We start from the raw sequence: 19,725 nt of genomic DNA on the forward strand, positions 1-19,725 counted from the left end.
TTCTTACTCAGTAACAAGGTCAACTTAAAATAAAGTGTAACCCAAACAAACAAATAAATAAATAAAAAAATTATTAGAAGAAAATGTATAAATAAAATGATTAATAAAAAGTAATTTTATTCAATCAAACAGTGTGAAAACTATGGAAGCTTGTTTGCGCCACAGAATAAAAAATTTAAAAGGTAACTGCAACTTTTTCTCTCACAATTCTGACTTATTTTCCTCACAATTGCGAGTTTATGTCTCACAGTTCTGACTTTTTTTCTCAGAATTACTTGTTTATATCTTGCAATTCTGACTTTATAACACACAATTGGGAGAATATGAAATAAAGTTGCAATTCTGAGAAAAAAAAGTATTTTTGGTTTTTTGGACATAATTTATGTGGTCGACCAAAGTTGATCAATATGGAAAATGCAATTAAGTAGACTAATCTAAATCCGGAATTTCATCCACAAAACTAAAACCAGATCAGCATACACAAGTATTGTGTGTTTTGTATTCGTCTCCAGTGTGCAAAGAGTCGGGCTCCATTGGGAAAAGAGTCTTCATCCCGTGTGAAAGGCCTCTGTGAATGCCATAGTTAATTTCACGCTCCCTCAGGAAAGGTCTGCGCGTGGCTGCACCAGTAGCGAGCCTACAGTTAACCTTTAGCCTGTTAGAAAACACAAGGATTTAGCGATGCATTGCCAAAAGTGGCAAAGTTCTCCATCATTTAAATGATATTCATAAGACTAAAGGGATCACACCGAGGCTAATATTGTAGCAAGTTAAAAACAATTTAAACCAGTAATTATAGTGGAAGAAACACGAACATTTCATTATGCTTAACTCTATATTGAAACACTGTGAATGTGTTGGATATTTAAAGTGAGATAAAAAAGTTCACAAAAGGAGGCCATGAGTCTTTCAGACAAATTAATTCACTAATATGAATATTATATATGAAAGAGTGAACAATGTAGAAGAGCATTGTAGTATTCAGTTAGTACGTCGCAACTTTTACACAGCAACACCGCACCACGTTTTCAGTTGTAGTAGAAGACTATATTTATTAGGATGTGGCCTAAAAGACACACACATAGACACTCATGTCTTACACAGAGACAGAAAATGAAGATTTGTTGATAGACATTGTCTGAATGGTTTATTGAGGGATGAATGAGGTGTAATGTGGCTGAGGCATTAACAGGACACATCAAAAATGCTCTGTGTGGAATGTGAAAGACATGAATGACCTATTGTCACATACATGTGAACTCCAACACTGCTTTCCTAACTGAGTGACAATCATTTCAGTTAATGTGCACTGACGACAAGAAATGAGACCCCATCAGCACTTTCATTGGCTCTGAGTGGAATATTACGAGGAAGCAAACATTAGTAGGGCCAGCCTAGATCTGTGTCTCAGAGCTAGTAAGTAAACACAGCAGATAGCTTCGGGGCAGGCGACAGTCCCACCTCGAAGCCAGGTGTTTGGGTCTAGGGGCGTTTAGGGCTGTGAGACAACTCATATTTACCATATTTACACACACACACACACTTTTCAGCATATACGTGTTAGTTGTGGCCCTTGTTTGTTTCGGTGAAAACAACAACAGTAGCAGCAGTAGAGAGAGTGTGCAGTGTCTGGCCTTGAATAATGCATGACATCTGGTGAATAATTTAAATCACCAAACATCAGGTTTAAAAGTTTAATCCTGGGACTTGTTCCCAATGTTCAGAATTATATGCAGCGATCTGGACAGCGCAGACTCTCAATAGGAAGAACGGTGAGGAGATTCCAGAGAGGAATGGAGAACTTGTAGAATAATGGAAAAAAAGACTACAGGGTTCTCTTACGAGAGGTTCTCTCGTATTGCGTAAGTTTAGCTTACGCTACGGGAAAGATTCATCTTCTCGAGATACTGAAGCCAAAAAATTATCCTTAATTTTGTATAACTTGTCAACGCAGTGCAGCAGCTAGCAGACCTAGAGCAGGCCATCTCGCGTGCTCATTGGCTGCCCTGCGGGCAACTGCTGCAGCCTACCAGTGCGCCCGGCGTGACGTCACGCCCAATGAAGGGCGCCCGCGCCTTTATAGCGTCACAGCCCACCAGATAGGCGTGGCTTAGCGTATAAAATAGGGGCTGTAGGCTGAATTCTCTGATTTTTCGACTCTTCAGCGAGCTCTTCGCATCGCTGGATTTGAGAGAAGCCACCGCCGCCGTCGAACAGCGAACAGCCAGCTTAGGACAGCGCTGAGGAAGCCGGCCGTCTTCGCCACCTTCAGCCATCCGTGCGAGCTACGCTATCCGGCGACGTATCCTTTTTGCAAATCATTCTAAAAGAGCAGCGAGCGTCTTTTTAAAGATGCCTCGCACTTCCTGCGGCTCGTGTAAAGCCCCGCTCAGCGCCGGAGACCGCCACCTGATCTGCGCTCTCTGCCTGGGCCTGGAACACGCAGAGCTCGCCCTCGCGTCCGGGGGCTGCGAGCTCTGTGAGGACCTTCCGCTGTCGACCCTGCGGGCTCGACTCGAAGCGTTCAACACCACAGCAGTCACTCCGCCCCCTGTGGGACCGCGCAGAAAGAAGCGCCGTTCCCTCAGACAGCAGGAACCTGTGGCCACAGCGACGCGCTCGCCGGAGAACCTCCCTCGAGCCTCGCTCTCGCCTTCCCCACCTCTCCTCACTGACGCGCAGCTGCCGCTTGCGAGCCTCACTGCCGTCACTTCGGAGGATGAGTCCGTGGTTCACGCCACAAAAGACTGCTGCTCTATCCTGGCATCAGACAGCGAGGAATGGTCGCTTCACTCCGCCTCCTCGTCAATCCAGGAATCCGCCCGTACCCGCGCTGGAGCTGACGCGGAACTTATGCGCCTGCTGACGCAAGCTGTCGACCGTCTCGGGCTCGAGTGGTCGCTGCCGAAGGAACCCGCGCCGAACAGGCTCGACGGCTGCTTCCTTCAAAGTCGCCGCCGCGCAGTTTCAGAAACCAGGCCCGCTCCATTCCTGCCGGAACTTCATGCGGAGCTGACGAAGTCGTGGAATTCACCTTTTTCTGCTAGACTTCAGTCACAGGCCTCCGCGTCGCTCTCCCGAGTGGACGGCGCCGCCGAGAAAGGGTACACAGCGATTCCCCCTGTGGAAGAGGCGGTCGCAGCGCACCTTTGCCCGCCCTCCGCGAGATGGCGGTCACGGTCAGCCCTCCCGTTTAAAGCCTGCAGAGCCACTTCCGCCTTGGTCGGCCGCGCTTATGCCGCCTCCGGCCAGGCCGCGTCTGCTCTACACTCGATGGCTGTGCTTCAGATCCTGCAAGCCGACCTCCTCCGTGAATGGGATGAGAAGGGCCGGGACCCAGCTGCGGTTACGGATTTGAGAAGCGCGACGGATCTTTCTCTCCGCGCCACCAAAGCTGCAGCCCAGGCCATCGGATGAGCCATGGCCGCGTTAACCGTGACGGAGAGGCACCTCTGGTTAACGCTCGCGGATATGAGGGAAACTGAGCGAGCCACCTTTCTGAACGCGCCGCTTTCCCCCACTGGTCTCTTCGGCCCAGCGGTGAACGGGATTGTTGACCGCTTCTCTATGGTGCAAAAGACCACGCAGGCCATGAACCTCTTCCTGCCGCGACGCTCGAGTTCCGCCACAGGCCGCTCTCGCGAGAGACAAAGCCAGCCTCCTGTGCGAACCAGCACCCAGCGTCCAGCACAGCCTCAGCATCAGCCTTCGCAGCGACGTCAGGGCGGCCGCCCTAGATCGCGCTCAGACAGCCGTCGCAGACCGCCGCCCCCCAGAGGGCCTCGGCAAAGGCTCACGCTGAAGTCTGAGCACGCGAAGCCCTCCTAACAGCGGGAGAGAAAAGACGCGCGTGTCCCGCTGCGGCCGGACCGCCGTCAAAGTTCATTTCCCTGTCAGTCCCCTTCGAACAGGCTACTGCAGTGGTTCAACTAGCAGCCAACGAGCCGGTTTATTCACCCTCTCGCCTGCACACAAACGCCGTTTTCACGGCGACCCAGAGAAATCTCAAAAAGAGTATAATGTCTGGTCCGGCTCACGCCGTCAGTGTTTTAAGTGTAGTGAATGTGCCCACGCCCCAGTGTTCACCCCTACACATAAGCACTCAAAATCTGGTGTCACTCACAGAGCACACTCTCATAAAGCGCAGAAAAGCCGCTCGAGTGTTGAATGTAAGAAATGTGTCCACAGGTCTGTGCCCACTATCTGCCCGCTCTGTTACACGATCAAAGAAGCTTATGAACCTAAGTCTCGTGCCCGCCAGAGAGCGCTCACGCTTGCTAACACAAACCTTCCCCCGGGTCCCGCCTGTGCGTTTAAGTGTTATCACGAAACACAGGGCGTTAATAAAACGCTCCCCATCTACTATGATCAGGCCTCAGATACAGTTGTAAGTCTCGTGCCCGCGTGCGCGCGCTCACGCTTACAGAGAGCTCTCCCGCCCAGAGCGCTGCTCGCGCGTCAAAGTGTGGCAAAAGTATGTTCCCCATCCCTTATGATTGGGACATCTCACATAAGTCAGCCGGTCTCGGCTGTCAGCGAGCGGCCATTGCCCAGAACCGAGAGCGCGGCTCCGGTTCAGTTTCACAAGCCCGCAAATGGCGGCGGTCTGAACCCGGAGGCCATTCGCCCCCTGGCGGCTCACATAGCTGCGTGGGAAACTATCCCAGGGATTTCAGAATGGGTGTTGAGCACAATAAAGCAGGGCTATGCACTTCAATTCGTTCGCCGTCCTCCGCGCTTTCAAGCCCGGACACCGACGATAGTGAATCCGGAAGTAGCACACCTACTTCACGCAGAAATAGCAAAGCTGCTGTGCAAAGGGGCTATAGAAAAGGTGCCGCCTTCTTTGAGCGAGTCAGGCTTTTACAGCCGATATTTTCTCGTACCCAAGAAGGACGGAGCCTTCAGACCTATCCTAGATCTGAGATATTTGAACAAAGTGCTTGTAAAAAGACCGTTCAAAATGCTTACGACCAGAAAAATCCTCGCGCACGTTCGCCCGAGGGACTGGTTTATTTCTCTAGATCTGAAGGATGCCTATTTTCAGATTCAGATAGTACCCCGTCACAGGCAATTTTTGAGATTCGCCTTCGACGGTCAGGCATATCAATACACCGTCCTGCCGTTCGGCCTGTCCCTAGCACCCCGTACATTTACAAAGTGCATGGACGCGGCGCTCGCCCCCCTGAGAAGTCAGGGGCTGCGCATAATGAACTATCTGGACGATTGGCTGATATTGGCACAGTCAGAGACAGAACTACTATCTCACAGAACAGTGCTTCTCAGTCATCTGGAAAGCTTGGGTCTCACGGTCAACTGGACCAAGAGCTCATTACTGCCCAGCCAGTCAATTTCCTTTTTAGGAATGGAACTGGACTCGGTGACCATGACGGCTCGTTTATCGACACAGCGCGCGCGCCGTGTTCGCCACCTAGCCGCATCTTTCCAGAAGGGCAGCTTTCTCCCTTTGAAAACATTTCAAAGGATGTTGGGCTGTATGGCATCAGCTGCAGCGGTGCTCCAGCTGGGCCTACTGCGCATGCGCCCGCTCCAACGCTGGTTGAACGCTCGCGCGCCTCGCCGAGCCTGGGTGTCTGGCGGCCAGAAATTCAGAGTGACTCAGACCTGCATAACAGCTCTGCAGCCCTGGTTAGTGGCCGATTGGTACCAGCATGGAGTAATGATGGGAACCATCTCTTATCGGAAGGTCATCTCGACAGACGCGTCCAACTCGGGTTGGGGCGCGCTGTTCGAGGGCAGACCGGCCTTTGGCCAGTGGTCAGACCAGGAGAAGGGTTTTTCACATAAACTGTCTGGAAATGATAGCGGTCGAGAACGCGCTGAAGTGCTTCCTCCCGTTTATACAGGACCAGCATGTTCTTGTCCGCTCGGACAACACATCTGTGGTATCCTATGTAAACCGTCAGGGCGGTGTCAGATCCAGAAATCTCTGCAATCTGACGGAACGCCTCCTTATTTGGTCACAGACGAACCTGCGCTCGCTGAGGGCGGCGCATGTGCCTGGCCATTTGAACGACGGCCCAGACAGACTGTCCAGGGACAATGTTCCCCCAGGGGAATGGTCCCTGCACCCCCAAACGGTCCAGAAACTGTGGCGCCTATTCGGCAGAGCGGAAGTCGACCTGTTTGCGTCAAAAGACAACGCTCAATGCCCGATGTTCTTCTCGAAGGACGAGGACGCGCTGGCCCAGGTTTGGCCCAGCCTCCCGCTATATGCTTTCCCTCCGGTCTCTCTGTTGCCACAGGTGATCAAGAGGATCAGGGAAACGAGCCACTCGGTGCTCCTCATAGCCCCGCGTTGGGAGAATCAGACTTGGTTCCCGGATCTGGCACGGCTGTCACATACAGCTCCGTGGCCGATTCCGGTGAGGGCAGATCTCCTCTCTCAAGCTCGCAGCACGATCTGGCATCCCCATCCAGAGCGCTGGTCTCTGCATGCATGGTTGATGGTGCACCGACAAAGGTCTGGACCCGCGGACATGCGGGGTGGCGCATCTGCTCACTTTCCTACAAGAGCTGTTGGATAAGGGAAGATCCCCATCCACGCTCAAAGTTTACGTGGCGGCCGTAGCAGCATTCGCGGAATCGACGCACTGCCAGTCACTGGGAAGACATGAGTTGGTCATCCGCTTCCTTAGCGGAGCTAGAAGGATGAATCCGCCGCGCCCCCCGTCGGTTCCCATGTGGGATCTTTCACTGGTCCTCGAGGCCCTGAAAGCTTTTCCATTTGAACCACTAGACTCCGTGGAGTTGAAATATCTATCACTAAAAGCCGTTTTTCTTACTGCACTGTCGTCAGTAAAACGTGTAGGGGATCTGCACGCGCTGTCTGTCAGCGCGTCGTGTCTTGAGTTCGGACCAAATGACTCTAAAGTCATCCTCAGACCTAGACATGGTTATGTCCCTAAAGTGATGGGCACTCCATTCAGAGCGTTCCATTGAATCTCCTCTGCCCTGTCAGAGCGCTGAGGTTTTACATTACGCGCTCCGCCTCCTTCAGGCGTTCGGAACAGCTTTTCGTTTCGTTTGGTGGGCGCGCCAAGGGGCTTGCCTCCTCGAAACAGAGCCTGTCCAGATGGATAGTGGACGCTATAGCGGCAGCTTACGCGTCAAAAGGCCTGCAATGCCCTCTGGGCATCAGGGCTCATTCCACGAGAGGCGTGGCCTCGTCGTGGGCATGGTCCAGTGGAATTTCTATCCATGACATATGTGTAGCGGCGGGCTGGAGCTCCCAGTCTACCTTTGTCAGGTTTTATAACCTAGAAGTTCCTGCCTTGCAGGCTAAACTGTTGTCAGTCTGAAAAGAGGTGTATTCTGCCCAGATCTCCTGCTCAGATCACGTTCATGACTCAGCTCTCCTGGTTGAGCTGCACTAAGTAGGGTATGTGCCATATGACTATACAGACCGGCGCGCTGCTCTGTATTCCCTATGTGTGCTTATGTACAAGTGATGGCCCGCGTGGCTGGCCACCTTATTTTTTCCACTTATGGGGTTCCCCTTAAGCTCGGGGTCTCATGTGGATGCTTGGCGCGCACGGCGTTGACAAAGTGTTCCCGTAGCGTAAGCTAAACTTACGCAATACGAGAGAACCTCTCGTAAGAGAACGATACTCTCTTACTAACGTAACCTCGGTTCTCTCTAGAGAGGGAACGAGTATTGCGTAACCGGCCGTGCTCACGCCACGAGCGACTTCGCTTCAGTCGTCAAAAAACCAGAGAATTCAGCCTACAGCCCCTATTTTATACGCTAAGCCACGCCTATCTGGTGGGCTGTGACGCTATAAAGGCGCGGGCGCCCTTCATTGGGCGTGACGTCACGCCGGGCGCACTGGTAGGCTGCAGCAGTTGCCCGCAGGGCAGCCAATGAGCACGCGAGATGGCCTGCTCTAGGTCTGCTAGCTGCTGCACTGCGTTGACAAGTTATACAAAATTAAGGATAATTTTTTGGCTTCAGTATCTCGAGAAGATGAATCTTTCCCGTAGCGTAAGCTAAACTTACGCAATACTCGTTCCCTCTCTAGAGAGAACCGAGGTTACGTTAGTAACCGAGTATCGTTTTATTTTGTCAAAAGCAGTTCTACAAATAAATACATTTAAACCTAACTATATTTTCACATGCAGAATTGCTGAAGCTATAGATCAAACTGTCTCCCCTAAATGGTTCTTTCTCTCATTTGTAGTGTCAGAAGGTCTGATTCGTTCTAGTGAATCAGTTCATACTAAACCAGTGGATCTCAGTCTTTTGACTTCAAGTGTCCCCCAATGTCCACAACAATATTTGCATATTTGTATACAATATTTTTCTCTATCATATGTAGGAATTTCTGATTCATTTTAGTGAACCAGTTTGCCCTTAATGGGCTCTTTTATTCTAGTAAATTGCTATACCTCCAAAATGCTCATTTCGCTAAAAATGTGCCATCAGAAAGTCTGATTTATTCTAGTGAATTGACACACCCTAAACTTTCTCATCTTCTCATACGTAGTAGGTCTGATTGTTGTATTAAATCAGTTCCTCCTAAATGGTACTGTCTCTCATATGTAGCGTTAAATTCATTCTATTTGTCCTAAACCATCCTTTTTATCCTATGTATGAATGTCTGATTCATTTTAGTGAATCAGTTTGCCTAAAAATGTCCTGTAGAAGTCTGATTCATTCTAGTCAATTGGTTTACCCTAATAAATGGCCCCTTCTCTTAAATGCTTCATTATAGTGAAACATTTTGGACTCAACAAACCTCTCTCTCATATTTCAAACCGGAAAATCCAATGCATTCTAGTAAATCTCTCTTATATGTAGCATTGAACAGTTTATTCGAATGGTTCATGGAAATGAATTTTTTTTTTTTAAGTCATGGTATTTTAGGTCTCAACTACAGCTTGACTGTAGTTCAAATACTTTCAATTATGATAATTTTGGCAAACTACAGTTTCAAAGTAGCTTCTCGACACTGGTGAGCCATGGCATTCCTGAAAGTGTGAGTACTGGCGCCGTGTCATCAGAGCTTTCCCTGAGATATAATTACCTTTGCTGGACTCATCATCAAGACACCCAGGGGCTGATGGGACAGGACGATTAGAGCATTGCTGCCCACAAAACCACTTCCTTCTCTCCTTCCCCTTTTCTTTTTTACCCTTCTTCTAGCTCTTTTCATCAGGAAACTGGAGATGTGCGGGAATGATCTCTCTGTCTCTTGTTTTCCTCACGCGCTCTCCCTCTCCCTCTCTCTCTCTCTCTCTCTCTGCTTTTTTCCTGTCATTCCGTTAAGGCCTATTTTTGAGTGTGCTGTTCATTAAAGAGGACTCTTGCACGTCATTAAAGGGAAGTGGTTAATTAAAAGGGGGCCTTCCCCTGCGGGACTCACATTAGCTCCATGTGTGTGGCTCTCTGGTAGGCAGGCACAACGGTACGGACTCACACTAGTGTCACAGCTGTCTGCATGGCCATGGCACTCACACCTAAGGGGACAAAGACACACAATTAGAACCCACATCCTTCTGGAGAATCGTTGTTTCTGTTCTTCTCATACATCTAGTGGAACTTGTTCTCAAGGTAAATCAAAAATTTGTGTTTTGCTTGAATACCTTAATGGGAGCAGGTGTAGGGTGAAATCATAAACGGGATATTATGATGCAGATTATGCAGATATGATTTGTTCATGTTCCACAAAACTATGCTATGTTTAAAAGTACATGATTTTTTTTAAGTAAGCATGATATGGTGAGAACAACCCAATTTTCTTCCATAATGTGACATTTCTAAATTAAATAGGGTATTTACATTTTACACATTAAAATAAGAAAAACAAGACATGACTTTATACTGTGGTAATTGCTGAGAAAAAAGACGTCTTGATGTCAGCAGAAAGGAAAGTTGTTTAAGGCAGGGCAAAAAAAAAAACTTAAGACAGGAGGGATAATGTATTTTGATGAAAGATTGACATGACTATGTTTTTTTCTTCTTTGAAATAACATGTAATCAAGAATGTGTTATAATAAGACTAAGAACATGTATTAAAATGAAAATGCCAAAAAATAAAGTCAAAAAAGCTAAAAGTTGCTGTATATTATGTAAAATCATTTGAATCACAGTTGACTTTAAATTTTTTTTTTAAATAATGTATAATTTTCCGTTCAACTTATATTTTTTCAGGACACTTGGAAATATATAGCAAGTTTCAACAAATCAACAGGGTCAGCAACATCAACGGTTTCTGACAAAATTTTCCTCTTCCTTTTTCACATTGTCTAGATCTCTCCATCAATCTTCCATTCCATCATTCTCTCTGTGCATGGTTAATAGGACTTTCGCATTCAACATTTATAAATGCCAAAGGAAATATCAACGGTGTGTCGTAATGTACAACAGCAGACATGACAGGTCTCCATCAGACGGAACACGCACCTGCAGGTCACCGCTTTAATTATTCATTCTCAACGGCCCTTATTCAACATTATCATCCACACATCTTTACACGGCTCCCTCTAAAAGCAGTACCCTTCCCCTCCGTTACTCAAACAAACAACTTAACAAGAAAACAAGAGAGGAGTAGAGTGGAAAAGAAAGAGGGCTGTCATTATTGCTGGAGGTTATTACGGTATGAGCGTAAAGCAAACACTAATGCTCCCAGACACAGCTTGACACCCTGTCAGAATACCTCAAAGGCAGAATTTACGCACATTTTAGTCCCCAAACACACATACATCCTCTTCTCAGCCTCTCACAGGTTTGAACTGTCAGTCTCCCTAAGGGGGTGAATCCACTACTGTTTACTCTCTGCCTTTGTTTCTCCAGCGAAGCTGTTGCGATGCCTCAGAGAGCAAAAGAAGAGAGCCATACAGGGGGAAAAAAGAGAGAAAAGGCGGGGAGGATGGGGGACACCTCTGAATGTCAGAGGATGATGAGATTTCACAGTCTCTAAATCTCGATTTCGTCTGTGCCAGTTTAACTAGCTCTTAATTAAAGCTGCCTTCTCTCGCTCACTCAGACTTACTCGCACAGCGAGAACAAGCCAGGTTACAGCTGCCTGCATAATGACATAATTACCATAGTCGTAAGTACAGTGACTGTTTAATGTCTGAAGGTATACATGGATATAACACCATGTTTCTGCTTCTGAAGAGACAAAAGAACAGATTCAACATCCTTGAGAGACGCAGAAGAACATTTCAGACTGATTAGTTGCTTCCCTGAAGCATCGGAGAACAACACAAGTTCTGACATTTTCCTGCCAGTGATTTCCAAATGTGGCATCCCCACTGTAATTACAAGACCATTAAGAGGAAGACAAAATCTGTTTTAAACATGGCATTACTCTCTGCGGCTAATAACAGACATGTCATAGATCCCCCAGTTGTGTCAAACTAGCAAACATCATTTTTCTACAACTTGGTCTTGAACCTAAAAAGTCTTTCACTTTATCAAAGTCTGAATTATCCTGCCATATCCACCTACTGATTTTCTCATCAAACACAGAAATCCAATCAAATTAAAACAAAATCCACAAACGTATGTCAAATTTTGTTACTGAAAGTGTTAATCATTGGGCGAAAAGGGGAGATTGTGTCAGGTGATGCTTGATTGGGGTTGACAGGAGACAGAATGCTGCTGGTCTCGAACCTGCCGCTGATGGTGATCTCGTCCACGGCATAGTAGCGATGGCGGAAAGGAACCGTTGCTTCTTGAGTGTGGTACTGGCCGTGGAGAAGGATTCTAACATGTGTGGCTCTCACAAACTTTTGTAGGGCGGCACTGTTGTAGAAGTCGTTGTAGCCCGGTCGTAGGTTTGGCTCGGGTGTTAGCATGCTGAAGGTAATATTTCCGCGGGAGTATGGTATATCACTGAAACAAAAGACAAAAAAAACAACTAAATTTTGTTTGCAATTCACCCTTCACCCGATCTGACCAATCATAATCCGCCGTATCCACCATTTTTGTCTGACAAAGCAGTCAGGAGAGTTAGTAGATTAACATCAGTGGATTTGAACTTGAAAAACGGTGTGTATTGACGTCTTTCCGCGGTTGAAACAACATTCCTTCTGATATTAATTCATGTTTATTTGATGCTATAAATTAACTAGAAGGAAGAGATAATCAGATCACGAGCAGCTTTAAAGGTACAATATGCAAGAGTTGTTTGCCGCTAGAGGCCGCTACATTCCAAACAGCAACAACGGCCTAGCTTGATGACGATGTGAAGGAGCGTGGAATGATGGGAACTGTCGTTTTAAACTCCACCGTGGATGTAAATCAGTCAGACGGGAATCGGAAAATCATATTCATGGATGAGTTTTTTTTTTTTATAATGAAATGCTTTTTGTGGCGAGGGTGGCGTGGTTCAGCGTGGTCTGTAATGGGAGAGAGAAGAGACGAGCGGGAAGTAGGTCAAGTGCAAATGACGAACACCTGTGTCTTATTGCAGTGATCGGCGTGGAGAGACCGCTTATAAGCTGCGCGCTGGAACGAGAGAGAGAGACTGGAGAGAAAATTTGACGCAGAGAAAGAAAACCGGTGGATCCGAGCTCTCATTTTTGAACAGTTTTATGCCGTCGCGGTTGCTACGGTGAATGCGCGTTGTGTGCGACTTTTGTTTGTTTTGTTTTATTTTAATAAAGTACGAGTCCCAGTCACGCAGACCCCTGTCTTCTTCCTTCATGACTCTTGAACCTCATCACACTTTTATTTCATTAAAATGAATTAACCGCAAGAAAAGTAAGGTTTAATACTAAATTGGTTATCATAGATGTTACTGTATGTTGAATTCATTATTGTGATAATGCTGTGCAGTTTTACGTGTTCTAAACAATTGTTGTAAAAGTACATTCGAACGTACCCACATCATTTGCCAAAATACTGATTAATCTTTATGTATAACACATCCTATATTTATTTACATGGCCATAAACATCAGACGTGATAAACAATGTCAATAAACTAAACACAAATCTAAAGCAATAATACTTCCCTTACATAAACATAACTATTAACGAATGCTACATTTGGAAAATATAAAATTAAGCATGCTTTGTCGACAGAACCAGCTGCAATCGGTAAAGAATAACTGTGTTCCATAACGACTGTACGAAACAAGCTAACGTTTGTAGCTTGATAGACGCTACAACTACAACTTCCGCATTTGTCAAGGACTCCACGCACTACGAGCGGAAACCGAGGGTGACGCGGATATGACGCAATTGACTGGCGACTCCCAGCTCCCCCCTGCTGTAACGCCCCGTTTCCTTGGTTAAAATCGCAATTTTCTCATGATTTAAAAATAGTTGGAAACATTTGGGATATTGTAAGTAATCAACTTAACAAAATATATAACACTGGCCTTGAGATTATGGGATATTTTAATGCAAATTCTTACATATTGTAGCTTTAACTAAGGCTCTACAGCGATCTGTGACGACACATTACAGAGCCAAAAAATGGCATTTAATGTTTAAATGTCTTTAAAAAATTACCAAATTTGAAAGTTGAGACTTTGTTTCGTATTAAAAGTAACCTGCTCTGTCAGCATGTTGTCAGTGTCCTCTTTGCTCCGCGATGTATTTTTCGCTGTGTGAGAACATGGTGTGGTGTGAGCTGGGCATTGCTTGTCAGACATAGCAACAGAGAGGGCGGGTCTTTGCGAAAGGTCAATTGTTAAAGAGTATACAGGCTCTCTTTAAAACAGTGGTGTCAATCAGAGGGTCAGGACCCACTAGGCCAACTCAGCATGCTTACAATGAGGCGGCAAAATGGCTTAAAATTAGTTCAAATTAGACAAAACAAGCTTTAAAATAACCTAAAACAGCTATAAATTATGACATATTGTTAATCTTAATTTGTTTCCCTGGTCTTGGAAAACCTAGATCCTTTATATGAGGGTGATTTTAAAGTGTGATTTCCAGACCTGGAAAAGTCATAGAAATTTCTATAATGAATATGAATTTCAAAGTTATGTCAAGCTGTAATATATTTACAAGCAAAACTGCTGATTGCAAAAAACAAAAACAATAAAACATCACATAATCACAAAAAAAACTGAAAACGTTATGCATTGGTCATAGAAGGTATGAACCCTGAGAAAATGATTTTTTTTTTTAGCATTTTTGGTGCTTTTAAATAACTTTCACCATAAGTAAAAGAGTGACATTCTTCACCATTTCCCCTTGGTAGAAAGTAAGCCTTGCAGGAATGTGGATGTGTAAATGATGACAATTTTCATTCTTGGGTGAACTTTAAATTGTTACAAACAGAAAATGTAATCTATATTATCCTACTGACTTATAAAAGAAAAGAAAAAAAAGAAAAATGTGTGAGTGATTGAAAGAGACCGAGAACTTCAAGTTTTGACATAGCAGTGTAACAGGTTGTCAGGTTAAAAAATGAAATACGTCACAAGCTACTGAAATGAACAAACATCAAAGAAATTGGAAAGGCAAAGGTCTTTTCTTTGCATCTCAGAACTACTAAGAGGAAATTTCACTAATACAGATTTAAAATATAGTTCGGGGTTTGAGAGGGTGATTCCTTAAATGGCAGGAATAAATGGGGTGAATGAGAGAGTTCTCAAAGTCTTTCCAGGGGCAGGACAGGTATAGCCCCTGCTGCATTATTCACTCTCAAGAAAGATCCACAGACCGCTTCTGCACGTTCCAGCCCTAATGCTGGTAGACTTATCCAGGACAAACCTATGTGAAGAAAAGTATTTTGTCACAATCTCTCTCTCTCTCTCTTTTCATCTACCTTTGCTCTCTGTCTCTCTCTCTCCCCACATACTCTGATGTGACATGTCTGAAAAAACTAAGTGCAGACCCTTAAGTCACTGGGTCTAAGATATTGTTTGTAAATAATGTAAATATTTGGACAAGTAAAGTGGTGAAACATATGGTCAGTAGAACCAAACTTAGCAGGATGCTTTTTTAAACACCTTCCATTGCCCTTCCCATATAGTTGTTTTCAAACTTTTTATTTAAATTAACAGAAACTGGGAGTATTGATGTACTGAAGTAATTAACCATGATTCATAAAGTGATTCAAGAAAATAAAGTGGAGTGGTTATTGAGTGGAGAAGATTTGTTTAGTTTACATATTGATTTTTTGTTTTTTCTTTCAGTACTTTAGAGCATTTAGAGTTTCATTATTTCATTTAATAATTGTTTAATTAATAAAGTAATTCTGTGGCACACTTAGAAGTTTAGGAGCAAGTGGGCCCCGGCCCCCTGGTTGAGAACCACTGATGGTATGTGCTTCAATAATGCTTTTCAGATATCAAATGACTGTTGGAAGAATTACTAGAACTCAAAGAACACTCCTCAAGAAGATTTCTCAAAGCAACAGAGACAGTATGAGGAGAAGGCAACGAACTGCCAGTGTTGAGGGTAATTTACTTTTTTCAAATAACTAGCAAAGTAACGCATTACTACAAACAAACTATCTTTATTTATGTAATTCTTTGTGAAGTAGCTACCTAATCACATCATTTAAATATGACTTTCACTAATGATTTTGTAAGGGTCAATTATGCATGTTTCTGTATATGTACTATCAAAAAAGGCACATGAACTGCAGTTTATCATCATAAATAGTTACTATAACCCTCTCAGCCCGAGCCTATTAAAATAACTGTCCTTATTTTCTCTGTATGCATATGAAACCAGGTGCTTGTGTGGTCCATAACAGCTAAGTCTCTTTGCTGTCTTGATTGCTGCCAAGGACAGCAGAGATCAGATGTGTGCAGCCTGGACCGCAGCCAAGAGCAGCATTTTCCTCCCTATTGTCCTCCTAGATCCCCCAAAAGCTCCTAGACTCCCACTAAATGACAATCCACTGCTATTATAAAAATGGGAACTTGTCTCAACCCACTTTGATACAGCTTACCTGGCAGGAATCATTTGTTCAAGGATTGGATGGACTAACGGACATATAGAGTGCTTGTGTGTGTGTGTATACAGTACCTGGGCAACTGTAGACAGTTTACAGAATCAGGACGATCCAAAGGCCCGTTATCCTCCATCCCAAAGTAGCTGCAGTTCTTGGCCAGGAACTGCCAGTCCTTCCATTCTGAGTTCCTGATCGTCTTCCTTTGAATGTGGACTGCTTCGGGCTGAGTGTTGAGGAATTGGAGAATCACGTAGAAAACCTGTAAAGGAAGCATGCAAAATTGACAGAGGGTGAAATATGCATGAAATACTAAACAGCAATGGATTATCTATTATCTGCACAGCAACAGTCAATGCTCCGCTGCCTCCTAAAGCACGCCGGCGCTTTGAAGAACAGCTTTAAGCACCGCTTTACTCTTCCCTCTCTCCCTCTGTGGCTTCATTTTGAGGAGTTTGTCGAGAAACTGGTTGCAGCTTTGACTAAGTGGACACTTCAAAGTCTGTGTGGTGGTGTGTTTTATCTGGTATTGAGAGGAGAGACTGAGGCAGAGCTGCATAAATCCTCTACTTCTTTACAGCTGGACTCTCTGCTCGGCTTGGCTTAGCCACATGGATGACTGAGCGACTCACTCAGACACGCACAAAGGACTTTAGGTCGGCTTTAGTGTATTCAAATGGAAAAGACACTACCCAGTGTCTGGATTTGAAAAAGCAGCCACACAAATAGACAGTGGTGGGTTGAAACTTACTTTAAATCACTTGTTATTAACCAAGGCCCGGGGGTTATTAACCAAGTCCCATTAAGTCTTAAAATTATTTAAATGTTGTTATATTAATTACAATACAAAAGATTTTGAATATTGTCTTGGACTAACTGAGTCAAAAAGGTTGAGAACCACTGCTTCAAACAATATGGTTTCTTGATTCTCGGTAAAGTAAACTAATATCAAGTTAAACTAACTTTAAAGCATATAGTGTTATAATGCTCTGTAAACTAAATTAATATCAAGATAAACTATAGACCCTAATAAATAATCTTCTAAATGCACAGCATAAACGAAGTAGGGATTTTTCAGGCCATTTTTGTTGGTCCTGGAACAACATTCCCAACAAGCCACTTATAGGTTGGGTATGTACCTGGTACTGTCCATTCTCCAGATCTATAGTGATGGTTATTCCTTTGTCCAACAGCTCTAAAGTGGGAAAGATGGAGGAGATCCAGGTGGTTCCGATGTCATTGTCATTGATGTAATGCAGTGGGTGGGCGTCCTGGTTCAGGCGGAGCACTTTGTTATTGGTGGTATCATTGGCTGCATTGGGGATGCAGTACCTCTCCACTAAGGGGTGCACTCTGGGGTGGCTGGAGAGGCAGCGGCATGCGGACTGGGTGTGTAGTTGAGGGAATTGCCCAGCATACACCTCTTCAATCTCTCTGAAATCCAGAAATGCATGATTAAAAATGGTTCATATCTGAGTTTCTAAACTGGTTTTGCTTCAGCGTCTGATTTTAGTGTCCTGTGACCTTATGCTTACCTGTTGGTTAATGTCTTTGGATAAAATCTAAAATCCTGCATCCTTCCAATGAATTGATTTGACCCTGGGGAGAAAAAGAAAGGAAAGTCAATGGCCGCTATTGAAGATGGTCTGCAGGATCCATAGGAACGAGTGGATTACCTTATCTGTGTCTTTATTTGAGTTAAAGAGACACTTGCTGCATGGTGGGATCTATTATGCTTATTTACAGTTCTCTGTGAGCATTAATCCCACAGGCAGGATGGGCGGCATAGATCCAAGCCTAAACGTGTGGGTCCATCTACATCACCAGATAAGATATAATTCCTTCTGTTCTAATAACTGGCTCTGTTTGAGATGTTATATGAATATTTGCCCTGAAATCTTTTCATCTTTGTGTGCTGAGACTGTGTTTTATATGAGATATTGTTGCTGTATTTCTATAGCACATTTTATTCATAAAACATGAATTTAAGAAATTTGTATGCATATACAAAAACGCAAGACAAGGCATGCCAAGCCAAAGAAAAATTCTTATTATCATCAATGATGAAAATAGTTGTGCTGCTTAATATTTTTGTGGAAACCGTGCCAGACAATAGTTATTCACTTATTTGAAATATAGTTTTTTTTGTAACAATGTTTGTGTATTTTCTGTCACTTTAGTTTAATTGAATGCATCCTTGCTGAATAAAAACATTGATTTCTTTAAAAAAAATATCTTACAGACCCAAAACTTTTTAAAGATAGTGTAAACTTGTTTCATTAAACAATGTGAAATTTGTATTTGTATGCTCTAGTCAAATGTTTCAAATGGCACCATGTTTGTCTGAACCCAAGCATTGGACTTTAAATCTTATAAGAAATCCTTCCATGCTTTGTCCACATGAGTTCTACATGAATCAAACAAGCATTTCAGACCCCTGGGCTCGGGATGGAGTTTATAATGTGTGCAAAATGGATTACACAGACTGCAACTTTCATGTGAAGCTGTTCTGTGTGTGCATGTTCGACAGTAAATGAGGCATGCTCTCTTTGAAGACTATACGCAGTGGGTTGCTTACTAGTTTTTCTGTGCCATTTAGTAAACTACAGAAACGTCTCTGTTTACGTATGTAACCTTAATTCCCTGAAGGGAACGAGATGCTGCGTGAAACACTGTGGGAACGCCCCTGCGTGACTGCGTCATGAAGCACGTATGAAATCAGTCCAATGGCGAGACGGAACATCATAGGCGGGTGACGTCATCGACCAGGAAACTATATAAGCACCCCAAAACACAAGCGCATCAGCTTCTGATAAGACTGAAGCAAGTGCTCACGGGCATGCTGGGAGTATGGCACAGACATGCAGCGTCTCGTTCCCTTCAGGGAACTAAGGTTACATACGTAACCAGAGACGTTCCCTTTCAGGGAACTCGAGCTGCGTGAAACGCTGTGGGAACGCTAATACCAACGTCGCCATACGAGCAAGTGTCCATCGTGTGTAGTCAAGGCGCACATTCAGACGAAAGCACCTGCGGCCCTGGAGTGGAGCTGAAGTCGAGATGGTAAAACTTTACGAATGTTTGCGGTGAGGACCAGCCTGCCACATCGCAAACGTCCTGAATTGATACTCCTTACAAAATAGCCTTAGAGGCAGCCATACTCCTAGTAGAGTGAGCTCGTACAGCCAAGGGTGAAGGCTGACCAGCCGACTCGTAAGCAAGTGAGATGCCCTCGACCACCCACTTGCTCATCCTCTGCTTAGACGCAGGACACCCCTTTTTGGGTGGTCCAAAGCAAACTAACAACTGTTCAGATTTCCTCCACAGGGTAGCTCTGTGGACGTAAGCATCTAAAGCCCTAGCTGGGCAGAGCAGATTAAGCTTCTCCTGGTCTGACGTCAGAAAAGGAGGAGGACAGAAGGCTTGCAGTACAATAGGCCTAACAGAATTAGTCGGGACCTTAGGAACATAGCCCGGTCTAGGATGGAGAAAGGCTTTTACCAAGCCGGGTGTGAATTCCAAGCACGAGGGAGAGACCGATAGAGCTTGAATATCTCCTATTCTTTTTAAAGAAGAGATAGCAAGAAGAAAAATTGTTTTTAGAGTAACGAATTTCTCAGAAACTTCTTCAATGGGCTCGAACGGTGCTAGAGAGAGACCTTCTAGAACAACCGCAAGGTCCCAGGTCGGCACCCTCGTGCGAACTGCTGGCCTCAGCCTCAAAGTGCCACGAAGGAAACGAGTTACAAGTGGGTGTCTCCCGAGAAAGGCTCCACTTAAAGGGACGTGGTAAGCAGATAAGGCCGCCACGTGCACCTTCAGTGTGGAGTGGGATA

General features: G+C 44.9%; 1 protein-coding gene across 2 annotated transcripts in view; it reads right to left on the minus strand.

The window, feature by feature from the left end:
• ush2a (Usher syndrome 2A (autosomal recessive, mild)) overlaps positions 1–19,725 on the minus strand; it is a 238,385-nt gene that overhangs the window by 195,603 nt on the left and 23,057 nt on the right. For both annotated transcript variants that reach the window (XM_077239789.1, XM_077239790.1), the window contains exons 5-9: positions 17,425–17,488; positions 17,029–17,323; positions 15,967–16,151; positions 11,642–11,863; positions 9,387–9,480 (exon numbers count right to left, since the gene is read on the minus strand). In XM_077239789.1, coding sequence (XP_077095904.1) covers positions 9,387–9,480; positions 11,642–11,863; positions 15,967–16,151; positions 17,029–17,323; positions 17,425–17,488 — 860 coding nt within the window. The remainder of the gene's footprint in view (positions 1–9,386; positions 9,481–11,641; positions 11,864–15,966; positions 16,152–17,028; positions 17,324–17,424; positions 17,489–19,725) is intronic.

The sequence above is a fragment of the Siphateles boraxobius genome, unplaced genomic scaffold (assembly GCF_051911475.1).
Source record: "Siphateles boraxobius isolate OS27281-9 unplaced genomic scaffold, OSU_SipBor_1 22, whole genome shotgun sequence".
Lineage (NCBI taxonomy): Eukaryota > Metazoa > Chordata > Actinopteri > Cypriniformes > Leuciscidae > Siphateles > Siphateles boraxobius.